Below are 19,757 nucleotides of genomic sequence, written 5' to 3'. Positions count from 1 at the left end.
TTGCATATTATGCCCAAGACTCTTCTGATACCTTCCGTGGTCAGAGGATTTCTGGAGCTTCCTCCAAGAAATCCCAGATCTTTTGGGATTTTCTTGCATATTATGCCCAAGACTCTTCTGATACCTTCCGTGGTCAGAGGATTTCTGGAGCTTCCTCCAAGAAATCCCAGATCTTTTGGGATTTTCTTGCATATTATGCCCAAGACTCTTCTGATACCTTCCGTGGTCAGAGGATTTCTGGAGCTTCCTCCAAGAAATCCCAGATCTTTTGGGATTTTCTTGCATATTATGCCCAAGACTCTTCAGATACCTTCCGTGGTCAGAGGATTTCTGGAGCTTCCTCCAAGAAATCCTAGATCTTTTGGGATTTTCTTGCATATTATGCCCAAGACTCTTCAGATACCTTCCGTGGTCAGAGGATTTCTGGAGCTTCCTCCAAGAAATCCCAGATCTTTTGGGATTTTCTTGCATATTATGCCCAAGACTCTTCTGATACCTTCCGTGGTCAGAGGATTTCTGGAGCTTCCTCCAAGAAATCCCAGATCTTTTGGGATTTTCTTGCATATTATGCCCAAGACTCTTCAGATACCTTCCGTGGTCAGAGGATTTCTGGAGCTTCCTCCAAGAAATCCTAGATCTTTTGGGATTTTCTTGCATATTATGCCCAAGACTCTTCAGATACCTTCCGTGGTCAGAGGATTTCTGGAGCTTCCTCCAAGAAATCCCAGATCTTTTGGGATTTTCTTGCATATTATGCCCAAGACTCTTCAGATACCTTCCGTGGTCAGAGGATTTCTGGAGCTTCCTCCAAGAAATCCTAGATCTTTTGGGATTTTCTTGCATATTATGCCTAAGACTCTTCTGATACCTTCCGTGGTCAGAGGATTTCTGGAGCTTCCTCCAAGAAATCCTAGATCTTTTGGGATTTTCTTGCATATTATGCCCAAGACTCTTCTGATACCTTCCGTGGTCAGAGGATTTCTGGAGCTTCCCTCCAAGAAATCCCAGATCTTTTGGGATTTTCTTGCATATTATGCCCAAGACTCTTCTGATACCTTCCGTGGTCAGAGGATTTCTGGAGCTTCCTCCAAGAAATCCCAGATCTTTTGGGATTTTCTTGCATATTATGCCCAAGACTCTTCTGATACCTTCCGTGGTCAGAGGATTTCTGGAGCTTCCTCCAAGAAATCCTAGATCTTTTGGGATTTTCTTGCATATTATGCCCAAGACTCTTCTGATACCTTCCGTGGTCAGAGGATTTCTGGAGCTTCCTCCAAGAAATCCTAGATCTTTTGGGATTTTCTTGCATATTATGCCCAAGACTCTTCTGATACCTTCCGTGGTCAGAGGATTTCTGGAGCTTCCTCCAAGAAATCCCAGATCTTTTGGGATTTTCTTGCATATTATGCCCAAGACTCTTCAGATACCTTCCGTGGTCAGAGGATTTCTGGAGCTTCCTCCAAGAAATCCTAGATCTTTTGGGATTTTCTTGCATATTATGCCCAAGACTCTTCAGATACCTTCCGTGGTCAGAGGATTTCTGGAGCTTCCTCCAAGAAATCCCAGATCTTTTGGGATTTTCTTGCATATTATGCCCAAGACTCTTCTGATACCTTCCGTGGTCAGAGGATTTCTGGAGCTTCCTCCAAGAAATCCTAGATATTTTGGGATTTTCTTGCATATTATGCCCAAGACTCTTCTGATACCTTCCGTGGTCAGAGGATTTCTGGAGCTTCCTCCAAGAAATCCTAGATCTTTTGGGATTTTCTTGCATATTATGCCCAAGACTCTTCTGATACCTTCCGTGGTCAGAGGATTTCTGGAGCTTCCTCCAAGAAATCCCAGATCTTTTGGGATTTTCTTGCATATTATGCCCAAGACTCTTCTGATACCTTCCGTGGTCAGAGGATTTCTGGAGCTTCCTCCAAGAAATCCCAGATCTTTTGGGATTTTCTTGCATATTATGCCCAAGACTCTTCAGATACCTTCCGTGGTCAGAGGATTTCTGGAGCTTCCTCCAAGAAATCCTAGATCTTTTGGGATTTTCTTGCATATTATGCCCAAGACTCTTCAGATACCTTCCGTGGTCAGAGGATTTCTGGAGCTTCCTCCAAGAAATCCCAGATCTTTTGGGATTTTCTTGCATATTATGCCCAAGACTCTTCAGATACCTTCCGTGGTCAGAGGATTTCTGGAGCTTCCTCCAAGAAATCCCAGATCTTTTGGGATTTTCTTGCATATTATGCCCAAGACTCTTCTGATACCTTCTGTGGTCAGAGGATTTCTGGAGCTTCCTCCAAGAAATCCCAGATCTTTTGGGATTTTCTTGCATATTATGCCCAAGACTCTTCAGATACCTTCCGTGGTCAGAGGATTTCTGGAGCTTCCTCCAAGAAATCCTAGATCTTTTGGGATTTTCTTGCATATTATGCCCAAGACTCTTCAGATACCTTCCGTGGTCAGAGGATTTCTGGAGCTTCCTCCAAGAAATCCCAGATCTTTTGGGATTTTCTTGCATATTATGCCCAAGACTCTTCAGATACCTTCCGTGGTCAGAGAATTTCTGGAGCTTCCTCCAAGAAATCCTAGATCTTTTGGGATTTTCTTGCATATTATGCCCAAGACTCTTCTGATACCTTCCGTGGTCAGAGGATTTCTGGAGCTTCCTCCAAGAAATCCCAGATCTTTTGGGATTTTCTTGCATATTATGCCCAAGACTCTTCTGATACCTTCCGTGGTCAGAGGATTTCTGGAGCTTCCTCCAAGAAATCCCAGATCTTTTGGGATTTTCTTGCATATTATGCCCAAGACTCTTCTGATACCTTCCGTGGTCAGAGGATTTCTGGAGCTTCCTCCAAGAAATCCTAGATCTTTTGGGATTTTCTTGCATATTATGCCCAAGACTCTTCAGATACCTTCCGTGGTCAGAGAATTTCTGGAGCTTCCTCCAAGAAATCCTAGATCTTTTGGGATTTTCTTGCATATTATGCCCAAGACTCTTCAGATACCTTCCGTGGTCAGAGAATTTCTGGAGCTTCCTCCAAGAAATCCTAGATCTTTTGGGATTTTCTTGCATATTATGCCCAAGACTCTTCAGATACCTTCCGTGGTCAGAGAATTTCTGGAGCTTCCTCCAAGAAATCCTAGATCTTTTGGGATTTTCTTGCATATTATGCCCAAGACTCTTCTGATACCTTCCGTGGTCAGAGGATTTCTGGAGCTTCCTCCAAGAAATCCCAGATCTTTTGGGATTTTCTTGCATATTATGCCCAAGACTCTTCTGATACCTTCCGTGGTCAGAGGATTTCTGGAGCTTCCTCCAAGAAATCCCAGATCTTTTGGGATTTTCTTGCATATTATGCCCAAGACTCTTCTGATACCTTCCGTGGTCAGAGGATTTCTGGAGCTTCCTCCAAGAAATCCCAGATCTTTTGGGATTTTCTTGCATATTATGCCCAAGACTCTTCTGATACCTTCCGTGGTCAGAGGATTTCTGGAGCTTCCTCCAAGAAATCCCAGATCTTTTGGGATTTTCTTGCATATTATGCCCAAGACTCTTCAGATACCTTCCGTGGTCAGAGGATTTCTGGAGCTTCCTCCAAGAAATCCTAGATCTTTTGGGATTTTCTTGCATATTATGCCCAAGACTCTTCAGATACCTTCCGTGGTCAGAGGATTTCTGGAGCTTTCTCCAAGAAATCCCAGATCTTTTGGGATTTTCTTGCATATTATGCCCAAGACTCTTCAGATACCTTCCGTGGTCAGAGGATTTCTGGAGCTTCCTCCAAGAAATCCTAGATCTTTTGGGATTTTCTTGCATATTATGCCCAAGACTCTTCAGATACCTTCCGTGGTCAGAGGATTTCTGGAGCTTCCTCCAAGAAATCCCAGATCTTTTGGGATTTTCTTGCATATTATGCCCAAGACTCTTCAGATACCTTCCGTGGTCAGAGGATTTCTGGAGCTTCCTCCAAGAAATCCCAGATCTTTTGGGATTTTCTTGCATATTATGCCCAAGACTCTTCAGATACCTTCCGTGGTCAGAGAATTTCTGGAGCTTCCTCCAAGAAATCCTAGATCTTTTGGGATTTTCTTGCATATTATGCCCAAGACTCTTCAGATACCTTCCGTGGTCAGAGGATTTCTGGAGCTTCCTCCAAGAAATCCCAGATCTTTTGGGATTTTCTTGCATATTATGCCCAAGACTCTTCAGATACCTTCCGTGGTCAGAGGATTTCTGGAGCTTCCTCCAAGAAATCCCAGATCTTTTGGGATTTTCTTGCATATTATGCCCAAGACTCTTCAGATACCTTCCGTGGTCAGAGGATTTCTGGAGCTTCCTCCAAGAAATCCCAGATCTTTTGGGATTTTCTTGCATATTATGCCCAAGACTCTTCAGATACCTTCTGTGGTCAGAGGATCCCTGGAGCTTCCTCCAGGAAATCCCAGATCTTCTTTCCCAGATGCATTTATTTTATGCATTTCTCTTCCAATTTTCCTCATTTCCAAGTGAAATTTTGCACATCTCAAGCTTGAAGGAGGCTCTAAACAGATGTAAAGTTTGAGGTCCCTATCTCTCATAGTTTCCGAGATAATCGACTTTAAAGATTTTCTGACACTTGTATGCATCGCTCGCCCAATTCTCCCCATTTCCAAGTGAAATTTTCCACATCTCAAGCTTGAAGGAGGCTCTATACAGATGTAAAGTATGAGGTCCCTATCTCTCATAGTTTCCGAGATAATCGACTTTAAAGATTTTCTGACACTTGTATGCATTTCTCGCCCAATTTTCCTCATTTCCAAGTGAAATTTCGCACATCTCAAGCTTGAAGGAGGCTCTAAACAGATGTAAAGTTTGAGGTCCTTATCTCTCATAGTTTCCGAGATAATCGACTTTAAAGATTTTCTGACACTTGTATGCATTTCTCGCCCAATTTTCCTCATTTCCAAGTGAAATTTCGCACATCTCAAGCTTGAAGGAGGCTCTAAACAGGTGTAAAGTTTGAGGTCCCTATCTCTCATAGTTTCCGAGATAATCGACTTTAAAGATTTTCTGACACTTGTATGCATTTCTCTTCCAATTTTCCTCATTTCCAAGTGAAGTTTTGCACATCTCAAGCTTGAAGGAGGCTCTAAACAGATGTAAAGTTTGAGGTCCCTATCTCTCATAGTTTCCGAGATAATCGACTTTAAAGATTTTCTGACACTTGTATGCATTTCTCGCCCAATTTTCCTCATTTCCAAGTGAAATTTCGCACATCTCAAGCTTGAAGGAGGCTCTAAACAGATGTAAAGTTTGAGGTCCCTATCTCTCATAGTTTCCGAGATAATCGACTTTAAAGATTTTCTGACACTTGTATGCATTTCTCTTCCAATTTTCCTCATTTCCAAGTGAAATTTTGCACATCTCAAGCTTGAAGGGGCTCTAAACAGATGTAAAGTTTGAGGTCCCTATCTCTCATAGTTTCCGAGATAATCGACTTTAAAGATTTTCTGACACTTGTATGCATCGCTCGCCCAATTCTCCCCATTTCCAAGTGAAATTTCGCACATCTCAAGCTTGAAGGAGGCTCTAAACAGATGTAAAGTTTGAGGTCCCTATCTCTTATAATTTCCGAGATAATCGACTTTAAAGATTTTCTGACACTTGTATGCATTTCTCGCCCAATTTTCCTCATTTCCAAGTGAAATTTCGCACATCTCAAGCTTGAAGGAGGCTCTAAACAGATGTAAAGTTTGAGGTCCCTATCTCTCATAGTTTCCGAGATAATCGACTTTAAAGATTTTCTGACACTTGTATGCATTTCTCGCCCAATTTTCCTCATTTCCAAGTGAAATTTTGCACATCTCAAGCTTGAAGGAGGCTCTAAACAGATGTAAAGTTTGAGGTCCCTATCTCTCATAGTTTCCGAGATAATCGACTTTAAAGATTTTCTGACACTTGTATGCATTTCTCTTCCAATTTTCCTCATTTCCAAGTGAAATTTTGCACATCTCAAGCTTGAAGGAGGCTCTAAACAGATGTAAAGTTTAAGGTCCCTATCTCTCATAGTTTCCGAGATAATCGACTTTAAAGATTTTCTGACACTTGTATGCATTTCTCTTCCAATTTTCCTCATTTCCAAGTGAAATTTCGCACATCTCAAGCTTGAAGGAGGCTCTAAACAGATGTAAAGTTTGAGGTCCCTATCTCTCATAGTTTCCGAGATAATCGACTTTAATGATTTTCTGACACTTGTATGCATTTCTCTTCCAATTTTCCTCATTTCCAAGTGAAATTTTGCACATCTCAAGCTTGAAGGAGGCTCTAAACAGATGTAAAGTTTAAGGTCCCTATCTCTCATAGTTTCCGAGATAATCGACTTTAAAGATTTTCTGACACTTGTATGCATTTCTCGCCCAATTTTCCTCATTTCCAAGTGAAATTTCGCACATCTCAAGCTTGAATGAGGCTCTAAACAGATGTAAAGTTTGAGGTCCCTATCTCTTATAATTTCCGAGATAATCGACTTTAAAGATTTTCTGACACTTGTATGCATTTCTCGCCCAATTTTCCTCATTTCCAAGTGAAATTTCGCACATCTCAAGCTTGAAGGAGGCTCTAAACAGATGTAAAGTTTGAGGTCCCTATCTCTCATAGTTTCCGAGATAATCGACTTTAAAGATTTTCTGACACTTGTATGCATTTCTCGCCCAATTTTCCTCATTTCCAAGTGAAATTTTGCACATCTCAAGCTTGAAGGAGGCTCTAAACAGATGTAAAGTTTGAGGTCCCTATCTCTCATAGTTTCCGAGATAATCGACTTTAAAGATTTTCTGACACTTGTATGCATTTCTCTTCCAATTTTCCTCATTTCCAAGTGAAATTTTGCACATCTCAAGCTTGAAGGAGGCTCTAAAGAGATGTAAAGTTTAAGGTCCCTATCTCTCATAGTTTCCGAGATAATCGACTTTAAAGATTTTCTGACACTTGTATGCATTTCTCGCCCAATTTTCCCCATTTCCAAGTGAAATTTCGCACATCTCAAGCTTGAAGGAGGCTCTAAAGAGATGTAAAGTTTAAGGTCCCTATCTCTCATAGTTTCCGAGATAATCGACTTTAAAGATTTTCTGACACTTGTATGCATTTCTCTTCCAATTTTCCTCATTTCCAAGTGAAATTTTGCACATCTCAAGCTTGAAGGAGGCTCTAAACAGATGTAAAGTTTGAGGTCCCTATCTCTCATAGTTTCCGAGATAATCGACTTTAAAGATTTTCTGACACTTGTATGCATTTCTCTTCCAATTTTCCTCATTTCCAAGTGAAATTTTGCACATCTCAAGCTTGAAGGGGCTCTAAACAGATGTAAAGTTTGAGGTCCCTATCTCTCATAGTTTCCGAGATAATCGACTTTAAAGATTTTCTGACACTTGTATGCATCGCTCGCCCAATTCTCCCCATTTCCAAGTGAAATTTCGCACATCTCAAGCTTGAAGGAGGCTCTAAACAGATGTAAAGTTTGAGGTCCCTATCTCTTATAATTTCCGAGATAATCGACTTTAAAGATTTTCTGACACTTGTATGCATTTCTCGCCCAATTTTCCTCATTTCCAAGTGAAATTTCGCACATCTCAAGCTTGAAGGAGGCTCTAAACAGATGTAAAGTTTGAGGTCCCTATCTCTCATAGTTTCCGAGATAATCGACTTTAAAGATTTTCTGACACTTGTATGCATTTCTCGCCCAATTTTCCTCATTTCCAAGTGAAATTTTGCACATCTCAAGCTTGAAGGAGGCTCTAAACAGATGTAAAGTTTGAGGTCCCTATCTCTCATAGTTTCCGAGATAATCGACTTTAAAGATTTTCTGACACTTGTATGCATTTCTCTTCCAATTTTCCTCATTTCCAAGTGAAATTTCGCACATCTCAAGCTTGAAGGAGGCTCTAAACAGATGTAAAGTTTGAGGTCCCTATCTCTTATAATTTCCGAGATAATCGACTTTAAAGATTTTCTGACACTTGTATGCATTTCTCGCCCAATTTTCCTCATTTCCAAGTGAAATTTCGCACATCTCAAGCTTGAAGGAGGCTCTAAACAGATGTAAAGTTTGAGGTCCCTATCTCTCATAGTTTCCGAGATAATCGACTTTAAAGATTTTCTGACACTTGTATGCATTTCTCGCCCAATTTTCCTCATTTCCAAGTGAAATTTTGCACATCTCAAGCTTGAAGGAGGCTCTAAAGAGATGTAAAGTTTGAGGTCCCTATCTCTCATAGTTTCCGAGATAATCGACTTTAAAGATTTTCTGACACTTGTATGCATTTCTCTTCCAATTTTCCTCATTTCCAAGTGAAATTTCGCACATCTCAAGCTTGAAGGAGGCTCTAAACAGATGTAAAGTTTGAGGTCCCTATCTCTCATAGTTTCCGAGATAATCGACTTTAAAGATTTTCTGACACTTGTATGCATTTCTCGCCCAATTTTCCTCATTTCCAAGTGAAATTTCGCACATCTCAAGCTTGAAGGAGGCTCTAAACAGATGTAAAGTTTGAGGTCCCTATCTCTCATAGTTTCCGAGATAATCGACTTTAATGATTTTCTGACACTTGTATGCATTTCTCTTCCAATTTTCCTCATTTCCAAGTGAAATTTTGCACATCTCAAGCTTGAAGGAGGCTCTAAACAGATGTAAAGTTTGAGGTCCCTATCTCTTATAATTTCCGAGATAATCGACTTTAAAGATTTTCTGACACTTGTATGCATTTCTATTCCAATTTTCCTCATTTCCAAGTGAAATTTTGCACATCTCAAGCTTGAAGGAGGCTCTAAACAGATGTAAAGTTTAAGGTCCCTATCTCTCATAGTTTCCGAGATAATCGACTTTAAAGATTTTCTGACACTTGTATGCATTTCTCTTCCAATTTTCCTCATTTCCAAGTGAAATTTTGCACATCTCAAGCTTGAAGGAGGCTCTAAACCGATGTAAAGTTTGAGGTCCCTATCTCTCATAGTTTCCGAGATAATCGACTTTAAAGATTTTCTGACACTTGTATGCATTTCTCGCCCAATTTTCCTCATTTCCAAGTGAAATTTCGCACATCTCAAGCTTGAATGAGGCTCTAAACAGATGTAAAGTTTGAGGTCCCTATCTCTTATAATTTCCGAGATAATCGACTTTAAAGATTTTCTGACACTTGTATGCATTTCTCGCCCAATTTTCCTCATTTCCAAGTGAAATTTCGCACATCTCAAGCTTGAAGGAGGCTCTAAACAGATGTAAAGTTTGAGGTCCCTATCTCTCATAGTTTCCGAGATAATCGACTTTAAAGATTTTCTGACACTTGTATGCATTTCTCGCCCAATTTTCCTCATTTCCAAGTGAAATTTTGCACATCTCAAGCTTGAAGGAGGCTCTAAACAGATGTAAAGTTTGAGGTCCCTATCTCTCATAGTTTCCGAGATAATCGACTTTAAAGATTTTCTGACACTTGTATGCATTTCTCTTCCAATTTTCCTCATTTCCAAGTGAAATTTTGCACATCTCAAGCTTGAAGGAGGCTCTAAAGAGATGTAAAGTTTAAGGTCCCTATCTCTCATAGTTTCCGAGATAATCGACTTTAAAGATTTTCTGACACTTGTATGCATTTCTCGCCCAATTTTCCCCATTTCCAAGTGAAATTTCGCACATCTCAAGCTTGAAGGAGGCTCTAAAGAGATGTAAAGTTTAAGGTCCCTATCTCTCATAGTTTCCGAGATAATCGACTTTAAAGATTTTCTGACACTTGTATGCATTTCTCGCCCAATTTTCCTCATTTCCAAGTGAAATTTTGCACATCTCAAGCTTGAAGGAGGCTCTAAACAGATGTAAAGTTTAAGGTCCCTATCCCTAAATGAGGAAAATTGGGCGAGAATTGCATACAAGTGTCAGAAAATCTTTAAAGTCGATTATCTCGGAAACTATGAGAGATAGGGACCTTAAACTTTACATCTGTTTAGAGCCTCCTTCAAGCTTGAGATGTGCGAAATTTCACTTGGAAATGAGGAAAATTGGGCGAGAAATGCATACAAGTGTCAGAAAATCTTTAAAGTCGATTATCTCGGAAACTGTAAGAGATAGGGACCTTAAACTTTACATCTCTTTAGAGCCTCCTTCAAGCTTGAGATGTGCAAAATTTTAGTTGGAAATGAGGAAAATTGGAATAGAAATGCATACAAGTGTCAGAAAATCTTTAAAGTCGATTATCTCGGAAACTATGAGAGATAGGGACCTCAAACTTTACATCGGTTTAGAGCCTCCTTCAAGCTTGAGATGTGCAAAATTTCACTTGGAAATGAGGAAAATTGGAAGAGAAATGCATACAAGTGTCAGAAAATCTTTAAAGTCGATTATCTCGGAAACTATGAGAGATAGGGACCTTAAACTTTACATCTGTTTAGAGCCTCCTTCAAGCTTGAGATGTGCAAAATTTCACTTGGAAATGAGGAAAATTGGGCGAGAAATGCATACAAGTGTCAGAAAATCTTTAAAGTCGATTATCTCGGAAACTATGAGAGATAGGGACCTCAAACTTTACATCTGTTTAGAGCCTCCTTCAAGCTTGAGATGTGCAAAATTTCACTTGGAAATGAGGAAAATTGGGCGAGAAATGCATACAAGTGTCAGAAAATCTTTAAAGTCGATTATCTCGGAAACTATGAGAGATAGGGACCTCAAACTTTACATCGGTTTAGAGCCTCCTTCAAGCTTGAGATATGCAAAATTTCACTTGGAAATGAGGAAAATTGGGCGAGAAATGCATACAAGTGTCAGAAAATCTTTAAAGTCGATTATCTCGGAAACTATGAGAGATAAGGACCTCAAACTTTACATCTATTTAGAGCCTACTTCAAGCTTGAGATGTGCAAAATTTCACTTGGAAATGAGGAAAATTGGAAGAGAAATGCATACAAGTGTCAGAAAATCTTTAAAGTCGATTATCTCGGAAACTATGAGAGATAGGGACCTCAAACTTTACATCTATTTAGAGCCTCCTTCAAGCTTGAGATGTGCAAAATTTCACTTGGAAATGAGGAAAATTGGGCGAGAAATGCATACAAGTGTCAGAAAATCTTTAAAGTCGATTAAATCCCAAAAGATCTGGGATTTCTTGGAGAAAGCTCCAGAAATCCTCTGACCACGGAAGGTATCTGAAGAGTCTTGGGCATAATATGCAAGAAAATCCCAAAAGATCTGGGATTTCTTGGAGAAAGCTCCAGAAATCCTCTGACCACGGAAGGTATCTGAAGAGTCTTGGGCATAATATGCAAGAAAATCCCAAAAGATCTAGGATTTCTTGGAGGAAGCTCCAGAAATCCTCTGACCACGGAAGGTATCTGAAGAGTCTTGGGCATAATATGCAAGAAAATCCCAAAAGATCTAGGATTTCTTGGAGGAAGCTCCAGAAATCCTCTGACCACGGAAGGTATCTGAAGAGTCTTGGGCATAATATGCAAGAAAATCCCAGAGGAACTGGGATTTCCTAGAGAGGAGATAGGGAATCCACTGACATGATATTTTGAAAGTTGTATTCCAACTTCTACGATGTAATACAATTTCTACGTTGTATTCCAAGTTCAAAATTGTAATACAATTTCTACGTTGTATTCCAAGTTCAAAATTGTAATACAATTTCTACGTTGTATTCCAACTTCAAAATTGTAATACAATTTCTACGTTGTATTCCAACTTCCCCGCCACCCCAATAGTGATAAGCGGTAGGAAACGATGATGATGATTAATGATGATGATGATATTCCAACTTCAAAGATGTAATACAATTTCTACGTTGTATTCCAACTTCAAAATTGTAATACAATTTCTACGTTGTATTCCAACTTCAAAATTGTATTACAATTTCTACGTTGGATTCCAACTTCCCCGCCCCCCCATTGTGATAAGTGGTTGAAATGATGATGATGATTGATGATGATGATGATATTCCAACTTCAAAGATGTAATACAATTTCTACGATGTATTCCAACTTCTACGATGTAATACAATTTCTACGTTGTATTCCAAGTTCAAAATTGTATTACATAGCTATAAATGGGCCCTAAAAGAGCATTTTGCCCTTATATTCTTGCAAGATTTCGTGGTGAAATAAAAAGGGACACTTTAAATTCCTTCAGGTGCTTTTTGGGGGCGCCTAATCTTTTGCAGAGCTTTCTTGGCGCTCCTCTTGGCTCCTGAAACGCATTTTGTTCTTATATTCTTTCAAGATTTCGAGTTGAAATAAAAAAAAATACTTCAAAATATTAAATTAAAATTGTGCTGAAAATAAGCACAGATGAAGTATAAGATGGTTCAGATTGTGTATAAAACACGTACTTCTCAGATATTGTGCATGAAATCTGCATAGCTCAAGCATAAAACGGTTTATACTGTGCTGAAAACCCGCACAGCTGTTATACGTAAAACGATTAAGATTAAGAAAACTGTTAAAAATTTAGATTCAATTTTGTTTGAGCTAGCAAGACTATATTCAATTTTAACCATTTTATTCTTGAGCTGTGGTCGGCTGTACCGGTTTTGACGAGCACCATCTGTTTTAAGAAGTCTAACAGCTGTGCATGTTTTTAGCGCAATCTTAACCATTTCATGCTTCAGCTGTGCATGTTTTCAGCGCAATCTTAATCAAAATACCATTCTTTAAAATTTTGATTTTTTACTGTTGAACAACATTCAGTGCTACATTCCTTGAAAAGGAAAGCTTCCACTTTTCCGTTCAAGTTTTAGTAAAAAATAATTAAAATTTTACTGCATTTTTAAAATTAAACCTGTTAAACTCAAAATTAAAAGTTAAATTTTTCAAAGAATATAGTACTCAATGATACTAATAAACGGTAAAAAATTAAAGTTTTAAGAATGGGATTTTTCAGAAAAACTATTTTCACATTTTTCAAAAAAAAATGTTAAAAGACTATTACAAAAAAAAAAGACGAACATAAATCTAAAATTGAGTAAATAGTGACGGGAACAATTAATATAGGTTATATAAGGTACTTTTTACAAGTATTCTTCCCAATTTTTTTTTATTCTATGAAATTCAATCTTTATCCTGTTTTTAGACCAAAATATTTACAGAAGCATGAGAATATTTTGTTAAATTGCTGCCCATCTGAGCATGAAAGAGACATATGTGTTGGCTAGCATGGGTATCGCGAAAACATTTGCGCGCTTATCAGTATGGATTGGAGCTACTGGTGGCAGTGTGTTGGTTCAACGAGCCACCGAATGAGATATTAAATGGAGGCCCCACAGGAGAGTGAGTGAGACCAAGAGATGCCCCAACTTTGGAACACATGCGAAGAAGCAAAACTGAGCCCCCAGACAGTTGCTACTCTCTCGCCCGTTGGGACTGTAGCAGATTCTCGCGAGTCCACCAGAGCAACAAAGGCCCGTTTCCGTCGAATCTCTCAAGTTCATAAGCCCTCTTCCTCTCCTTTGCATTCTTTTGTATCCCAAGTACTATACTGCAGGAGGCTGTAATCTCTTTAATGTGTGGACAATAGATTCTTTGGGGAAGTGAATTCCCACAAAGACTATACACTATACATGTTCTTGGTGAATAAATTCCCTCGTGGATTAATAAAGTGATGTGATATCGCGATGTGTGTATTAAGTATACTTAATTAATTGACTGTTTAAAAATGTTACTAAACATGGGTGCTCCAGTAACGACTTCCCAGTGAAGTGACTTGGCCTTTTTCCGGCGTTTCCATGCAAATTATTCTCATTTTTATCATTTACATAGACACTTACTTGCGCGAATAAAAAGCCATTGCTACTCTTCCCCGGCAGCTTCATCGTCTGCCCAGTATCTTTCCAAGCACCGTCTGCGTGTTTTTCTCTTCCACCTCACTGCCTTCATTTCATGCGCATTCCAACGATCTCTGGCTTGGGTGTTTTTAATATAAACAACAACCGTACAATTCCTACGGAAAAATGGGAGTCTCAGTAAATTTGGTAAGAAAATGGGAAATTTCTGTTTATTTATTCTTCCTTGCCCTCTTATTACATCACAAGCAGCACGAACTATTTGACCTCATCCACCACTAACATGTCAATCAATTTGACCGCTGAAGAATTGTCGGCTCGAGTGACCAGATTACAACAATATATATAGATGGATTTTGACTACAAAATTTAATAAACGTTTTTACTTCTATCCATTAGAACAACTTTTTCCACAAATCACTTATTGATGTTGTTTGTGCAATTCAGCAAAAAAGATTGCTGGTTATGCAATATTAAATTCAAGTTGAATTACGTGATTCTTGTAGATAAATAAGGTGCTACATAGGTCGTTAAGCTCTAACTAAAGGAAAGACTTTTTAACTTTTCATGAGTTAAGTGCAAAATACTATAATGATTGAAGTCCACAGTTTGTTTTTTTTTTTAAATCTGTTGTATTATTCATTATATCTAATATATCGATCCACTTTTCGTTGTTACGTTTTTCAAGGATCTCAAATATTCACAAAATGTCTATTGAAAAATTGATTTTACCAGAAAAGTGAACAGATTATACTTTTGAGTTATATTTAGAATCAGTGTCAAAGAGGTTGCATTATCTAAAAAAAAAAATAGCAAAATACCTCTTTTGTAAGAGAACATTTGAGATAATTTCAATGAAGCTGAATATACAATTTATTCTCACTGAAATGCTTAGCATGTAGTTAGCAATGTGATAATAACAATTCGTCTAAAAATAACCAACGATACGGTATTCATGATTTATGAAAGTGAATCTTTGTTTTAATTAGAGATCTCACGCATCTTTAGCTCAGGAAATTGGCAGGCCAAACGTAAGTGTAAGATTTTCTTGCTGAGATTCTAAACCCTCTATCAGGTAAAGGCCTAAATAGACTCCAGCTGATCCTTAAGAATATTTAGCATATAAAATTTGGTAGTAAAGGATTAGGTAAAGGAAGTCTATGCAAAGGATCTCTAATCGATGATCTTAAGCCTTCAGTGTATGACAGTTTGGGATAAATCTTTACTACAAATTTTTACAAGCCAAATATTCTGGAGGATCAGCCTGAGTCTATTTGGGCCCTAAGACCGCCTCCAGGTGGTCTTCACAAAAATCACATTTACAGCGACAATAAAGGTTTTATTTATTTAAAAGTGCTATAGTGTCCTCAGTAATAGTCTTACTAACATCTTTTGAAATTTTGAACTCATTTTGACTCTTCGTTTAGTTGCCAGTTTTGTGTGCCAGGTCAGAGAAAAAGCAACAAAAGACATTTGTGGAAAAAAACTCATTTCCAATTTCCATAAAAATACCGATTTAAAGTTATCTGACTAAAATAAATTTATTTTTTTACTGAAAGATATCGCCCAACGCACAATAACATTTGTTTGTAAACATGTTTTTAAAATTTCCTATGAGAGTGAGCAAGATGACTAGATCTAGGTCTCACTCACTCCCACAGAAATATCAAAAACATGTTTACAAAACAAATGTTATTGTGCGCTGGGCATATGTCATTCTATTTTGTATATTTTATTTAAAAAATTTGAAAAAAAACTAAAAATGTGAATTTAAGAAGCAAAAAGAGTTTAAAAAAAAATTATATTTTCTCACCTAGCGCCTAAACTAAAAGAGATAATGAAGAATGGATGGTTTTTTCGACTTTATTTGATCATCATAATTATCCTAGAAAACATTGTCCATTTTTTCTTCAAAATTTTTCTTGAATAAAAAGTTCTTTTTCAAAAAATCATTGCGACTTTTCATTGCTTTTGTAGATATTTACAAACTGTTACCAAAGTAACACGTACGACACCAGCGCCGTTAGTGGCAATCTAAAAAAACTATGCATGTTCTAAAAAAGTAATACAGGACCTCAATAGAGTCAACTAATTATTTCCAGGCCTGTTGACTCCATTGAATTCGGTGACTCTATCGGAGTCCGAAAAAATCAATTAAAATGTGAAATTTTGATATAAAGGGGTATTATTTTATGTTTAACAGTTGAATCTATTGGAGATTGACTCTATCAGGGGTTGACTCTATCGAGGTCCCACTGTAATTTAATTTTTGATTTTAAAAAAATGAGTGAAATTGTCTGTTAAACTTGAAATTGAAATATAAAAGAAAATAATTCTTTTAGACCAAAGTACACTTGAAGAAATTCAATTATCGAGGACACTTTTATAAAAGTTCTATGACAAAAGATTTCTTTTGATACTCTGAATTGAATTGATGAAACAGATCCACAACTTGAATAGATGGCTTAATTTAAAATTATGAGAAACAAAAGGAAGAAATCTCAAAGAAAATAGTACTGAATCTTCATAAATAATGCAGAGAAATTTTCTAAGGGAAGTACTTAATCGCCTTAAAAGTATTAAAATCATTAAAACGATACTTTGATAGTCTATCTGATCCTTTCATTACATTGATTAAATAAAGCACGCTAAATATGTTACTTTTCGATACAATTATTAAATATTAATCTCTAAAAATATCCTTGTGGTTAATAATGTGAGGTTATGCGGGTTATGCTAAACATAACCTACAAAAAAAACTACACTGAGAGAAATCCGAAAAAGTTAAAATAACAGCAGTATTGATCCAAAATCGGTGTAAATATTATACTTTTTAGGTGTATTAGGGGTTAAAGTAACCGTTTTTCATGTTAATTTTACCCTTAAAAAGGTGTAAAATTAACATTAAAAAATGTTGATATATTTTTACACCTAAAAAGTGTTAAAGTTCTGAAGTAAAAAAGTTAATCGCACCCTCTTTTTTTCTCAGTGTAATCAAACCTTAAATAAAACAGATTTTAATGTTTTGTGAAAATAAAGATTTTTTCCCAAATTTAATTAAATAATTAGAATACTTTATCATATTTACGATTTTTTTTAAGTATATAAATTTCTTTTTATTCTAAAAGCGATTAAACTTTAATCTACTAATTTTTAGTCCAGTATCGAAAATTGTAAAAGAATAAGAATTTGTGATCAGTAAATTATTTTATTTTTGCCAGAACATAACGTAGAGTTCATCAGAAATAATATTTTTAATGAAATCTCTTGATGTCAGAACGGTTCTTAGTTTTATTAATCTTATTCTTTGCTAAAAATATATTTTTACCCAGAAAAAAATTGATTTTTACAGGCTAATTTCACAAAAAAACTGCTCAATCTGAAGCATTAAAAATGAGATTCAATAACGTAAAATAGAATTTTATGTTGTCCTTCTATAAAATATGTTTTGTTTTTCTTTTGAGGTTATGTTCAATATAACCTCACGTTCTATTTTTTTTTTGGTTTGAAAAAAAAAAAACGATTACTACGAATATTTTAGTAACATTTTACATGAGTATTATGGTCATAAAGGTACTGAAAAAATTTACAGAATTCAATATAAGTATCGACAAAAGGTTTAACCCTTTAAGAACGATTGGAACACCGGTGTCCCATAAAGAAAATAATTTTTCCTGACTACCTAAAGTTATTTTTTTTGTTATGTCTGTGCATAATTGTAAAGTAGAAAGTTTAAGGAATCTAGAATATTTTTTGCAAGTCTATAGCTATTTGCTATGTAGTAAATATTTAAGCTCAAAAATGGCGAATTTTTAAATTCTCAAATTCATAATTGATTTTATTTATTTTTATACTTCCAATTTATTTAAGCAAAACTCTTTTGGCAATATAAACTACAATACTCATACGTAATATTTTTCATTAAGGGCAGAATCACATTGACAATAAAAAGCTCGCCGTAGCCTCACCGTATTTCGTTAATTTACGCATTTTCAATTTTCATTGCAATTCTTACGCAAATTTTCCATTACCGTATTATCTTATCTCATACTCGGTGGCACCAGGTGAAAATAATATAAGAAAATTGAAGAAATAAAATGAAAATTCGATAAACGGTGAGCAAAAAAAACTGTAAGAGAAATTAATCGTACAGATTTTTTTTGCTCACCGTTTATCGCATTTTCGTTTCATTTCTTCAATTTTCTTGTATTATTTTCACCTACTAGTGCTACCAAGTATGACATAAGGTAATACGGTAATCGAGAATTTGCGTAAGAATTGCAATGAAAATGCGTAAATTAACGAAATACGGTGAGCATTTTACTGTTAATGTGATTCTGCCCTAAGAGCGAAAAATATTATTCATTGGTATTGTCAGAAAAATTACTTAAATTTTTGGGCTATTTTTGTCCCTATCGTCCATAGAAGCACAAAATATACCGAATCAGACTCAGTTGGACTTTTCAAGGTTAGATGTAAAACTTATCATTGATTATGTTTCTCTGTTTAATTTTTATTGTTGATTTTCAGTTCGTAAAAAGTGTCTCGTCGTTAAAGTGTTAAGTCTCACTAAAAAACCGATATATACTAAAAAACCGAGGGAAAATATAAGAAATTTTACTTAACTCAACAGCTTTTACGAATATCTTGTAAACAATCTTGTAAAATAATTTTTTTTTAGTCATGAACCCCAATCTTTCCTCTGTTGCGTATATTAAAACATTTCTGTGAAACTCTACAAAAATTGCTTTCAAAATTTTGGGATTAAATTTATAAGTCTTAAAATCTTGTAACATACTGAAAGACTCCATAATTTTTCTTGTCCTGCAAATGAGATGTCTGGTTAACCAATAACTAAATCAATTGTTCCAGATTAAACTGATTGTGCCGAAGTTGCTGCCCTTCTTCGTTACTTTTGTACTCTACTTCATCCTCTCAACTTATGACACTCGTTCAGAGATTTGGTCCACTGTGGTCAAATGCGCTCCCATCTACTCCCTCATACTCTTCATCCTCCTGTACGGTGTGCGCAACACAGATGCTTCTTATACATACAAAATCCTTGCTGGATTATTCTTCAGCAGCATCGGTGATCTCTTGCTCAACATCAACCTTTTCGAATATGGAGTCGTGGCCTTTGCTGTAGCCCAAGTAGCCTTTATCGCTGCCTTTGGCTTCCAACCACGACGCTGGGATATTGGATTAGCAATGATCGGGGCATCTTTGGGAGCTCTATCCGTTATCCTTCGATCCATCAACAGCACAGTTCTGCGACTCGGTCTGCCCATCTACTCCCTACTCCTCATCACGATGGCCTGGCGAGCCGTGGCAAGAGCTTCCACTGATAAAAAGGAACTACCCAAGATCTTAGGGGCAATTGGAGGTGTTCTTTTTGTCATCTCAGACGGATTTCTTGCATTTAACAAATTCTACGTTAACATTCCTTATGCTGTGGTGAGCTTACCAAACAGTAGAAAAATTTACGTACAAATATTTACCAAATCCCTTTCTCTTATCCGTCTCCTTTTTCTTCTTCTCTTGCAGATTCTAATAATGGTACCGTACTACCTAGCTGAATGTGGAATAGCCCTCAGTGTTGTCGATTACAAATATTTGCCCGTTCAGTAAGCCACAAAAAAAAACGAAAAAGAAAAAGCTCATGTAGATGATTTTGTGAAACTCTTTGTCTTCCACATCCTCTTCTCTCCATTGTTGATATCATTTTAGTTTGAGATTATTTGACAGTGCAATCTCTCTTGAATTACAACAATAAAGAATACTTTCAGTAAAAATTAAATATTCTGTTGTTTCAGCTAAAAGTCCTTTTATTTTCATGCCACATGATCTTCTTTTTTTTTTAAACATTCTATCTTGCCTGATGACTAACTCTTCGTATCTACACAGTAAAAAAATTTACAACCACTACGATTGGTAATTTTTGCACGAGCGCTATGGTTGTA

General features: G+C 36.8%; 1 protein-coding gene across 1 annotated transcript; it reads left to right on the top strand.

The window, feature by feature from the left end:
• The first annotated feature begins 13,208 nt into the window (after positions 1-13,208).
• LOC129799829 (lysoplasmalogenase-like protein TMEM86A) lies at positions 13,209-19,589 on the top strand. Its single transcript, XM_055844061.1, has 3 exons — positions 13,209-13,986; positions 18,670-19,251; positions 19,342-19,589. The coding sequence occupies exons 1-3, from the start codon at positions 13,966-13,968 to the stop codon at positions 19,423-19,425; spliced, it is 687 nt and encodes a 228-aa protein (XP_055700036.1). The 5' UTR covers positions 13,209-13,965; the 3' UTR covers positions 19,426-19,589.
• The last annotated feature ends 168 nt before the right edge of the window (positions 19,590-19,757 follow it).

This window comes from Phlebotomus papatasi, chromosome 1 (assembly GCF_024763615.1).
Source record: "Phlebotomus papatasi isolate M1 chromosome 1, Ppap_2.1, whole genome shotgun sequence".
NCBI classification, from domain to species: Eukaryota; Metazoa; Arthropoda; class Insecta; order Diptera; family Psychodidae; genus Phlebotomus; species Phlebotomus papatasi.
Note: the sequence above shows the minus strand (reverse complement) of the source record. Positions and strands in the feature narration are given on the sequence as shown.

Bases quoted from the DNA above. Each gene is read 5' to 3' on its own strand.
- LOC129799829 (XM_055844061.1), top strand. From the start codon at position 13,966: ATGGGAGTCTCAGTAAATTTG. The intron at 13,987-18,669 runs GTAAGAAAATGG...CAATTGTTCCAG, and splicing joins TGGGAGTCTCAGTAAATTTG to ATTAAACTGATTGTGCCGAA. The intron at 19,252-19,341 runs GTGAGCTTACCA...CTTCTCTTGCAG, and splicing joins TTAACATTCCTTATGCTGTG to ATTCTAATAATGGTACCGTA.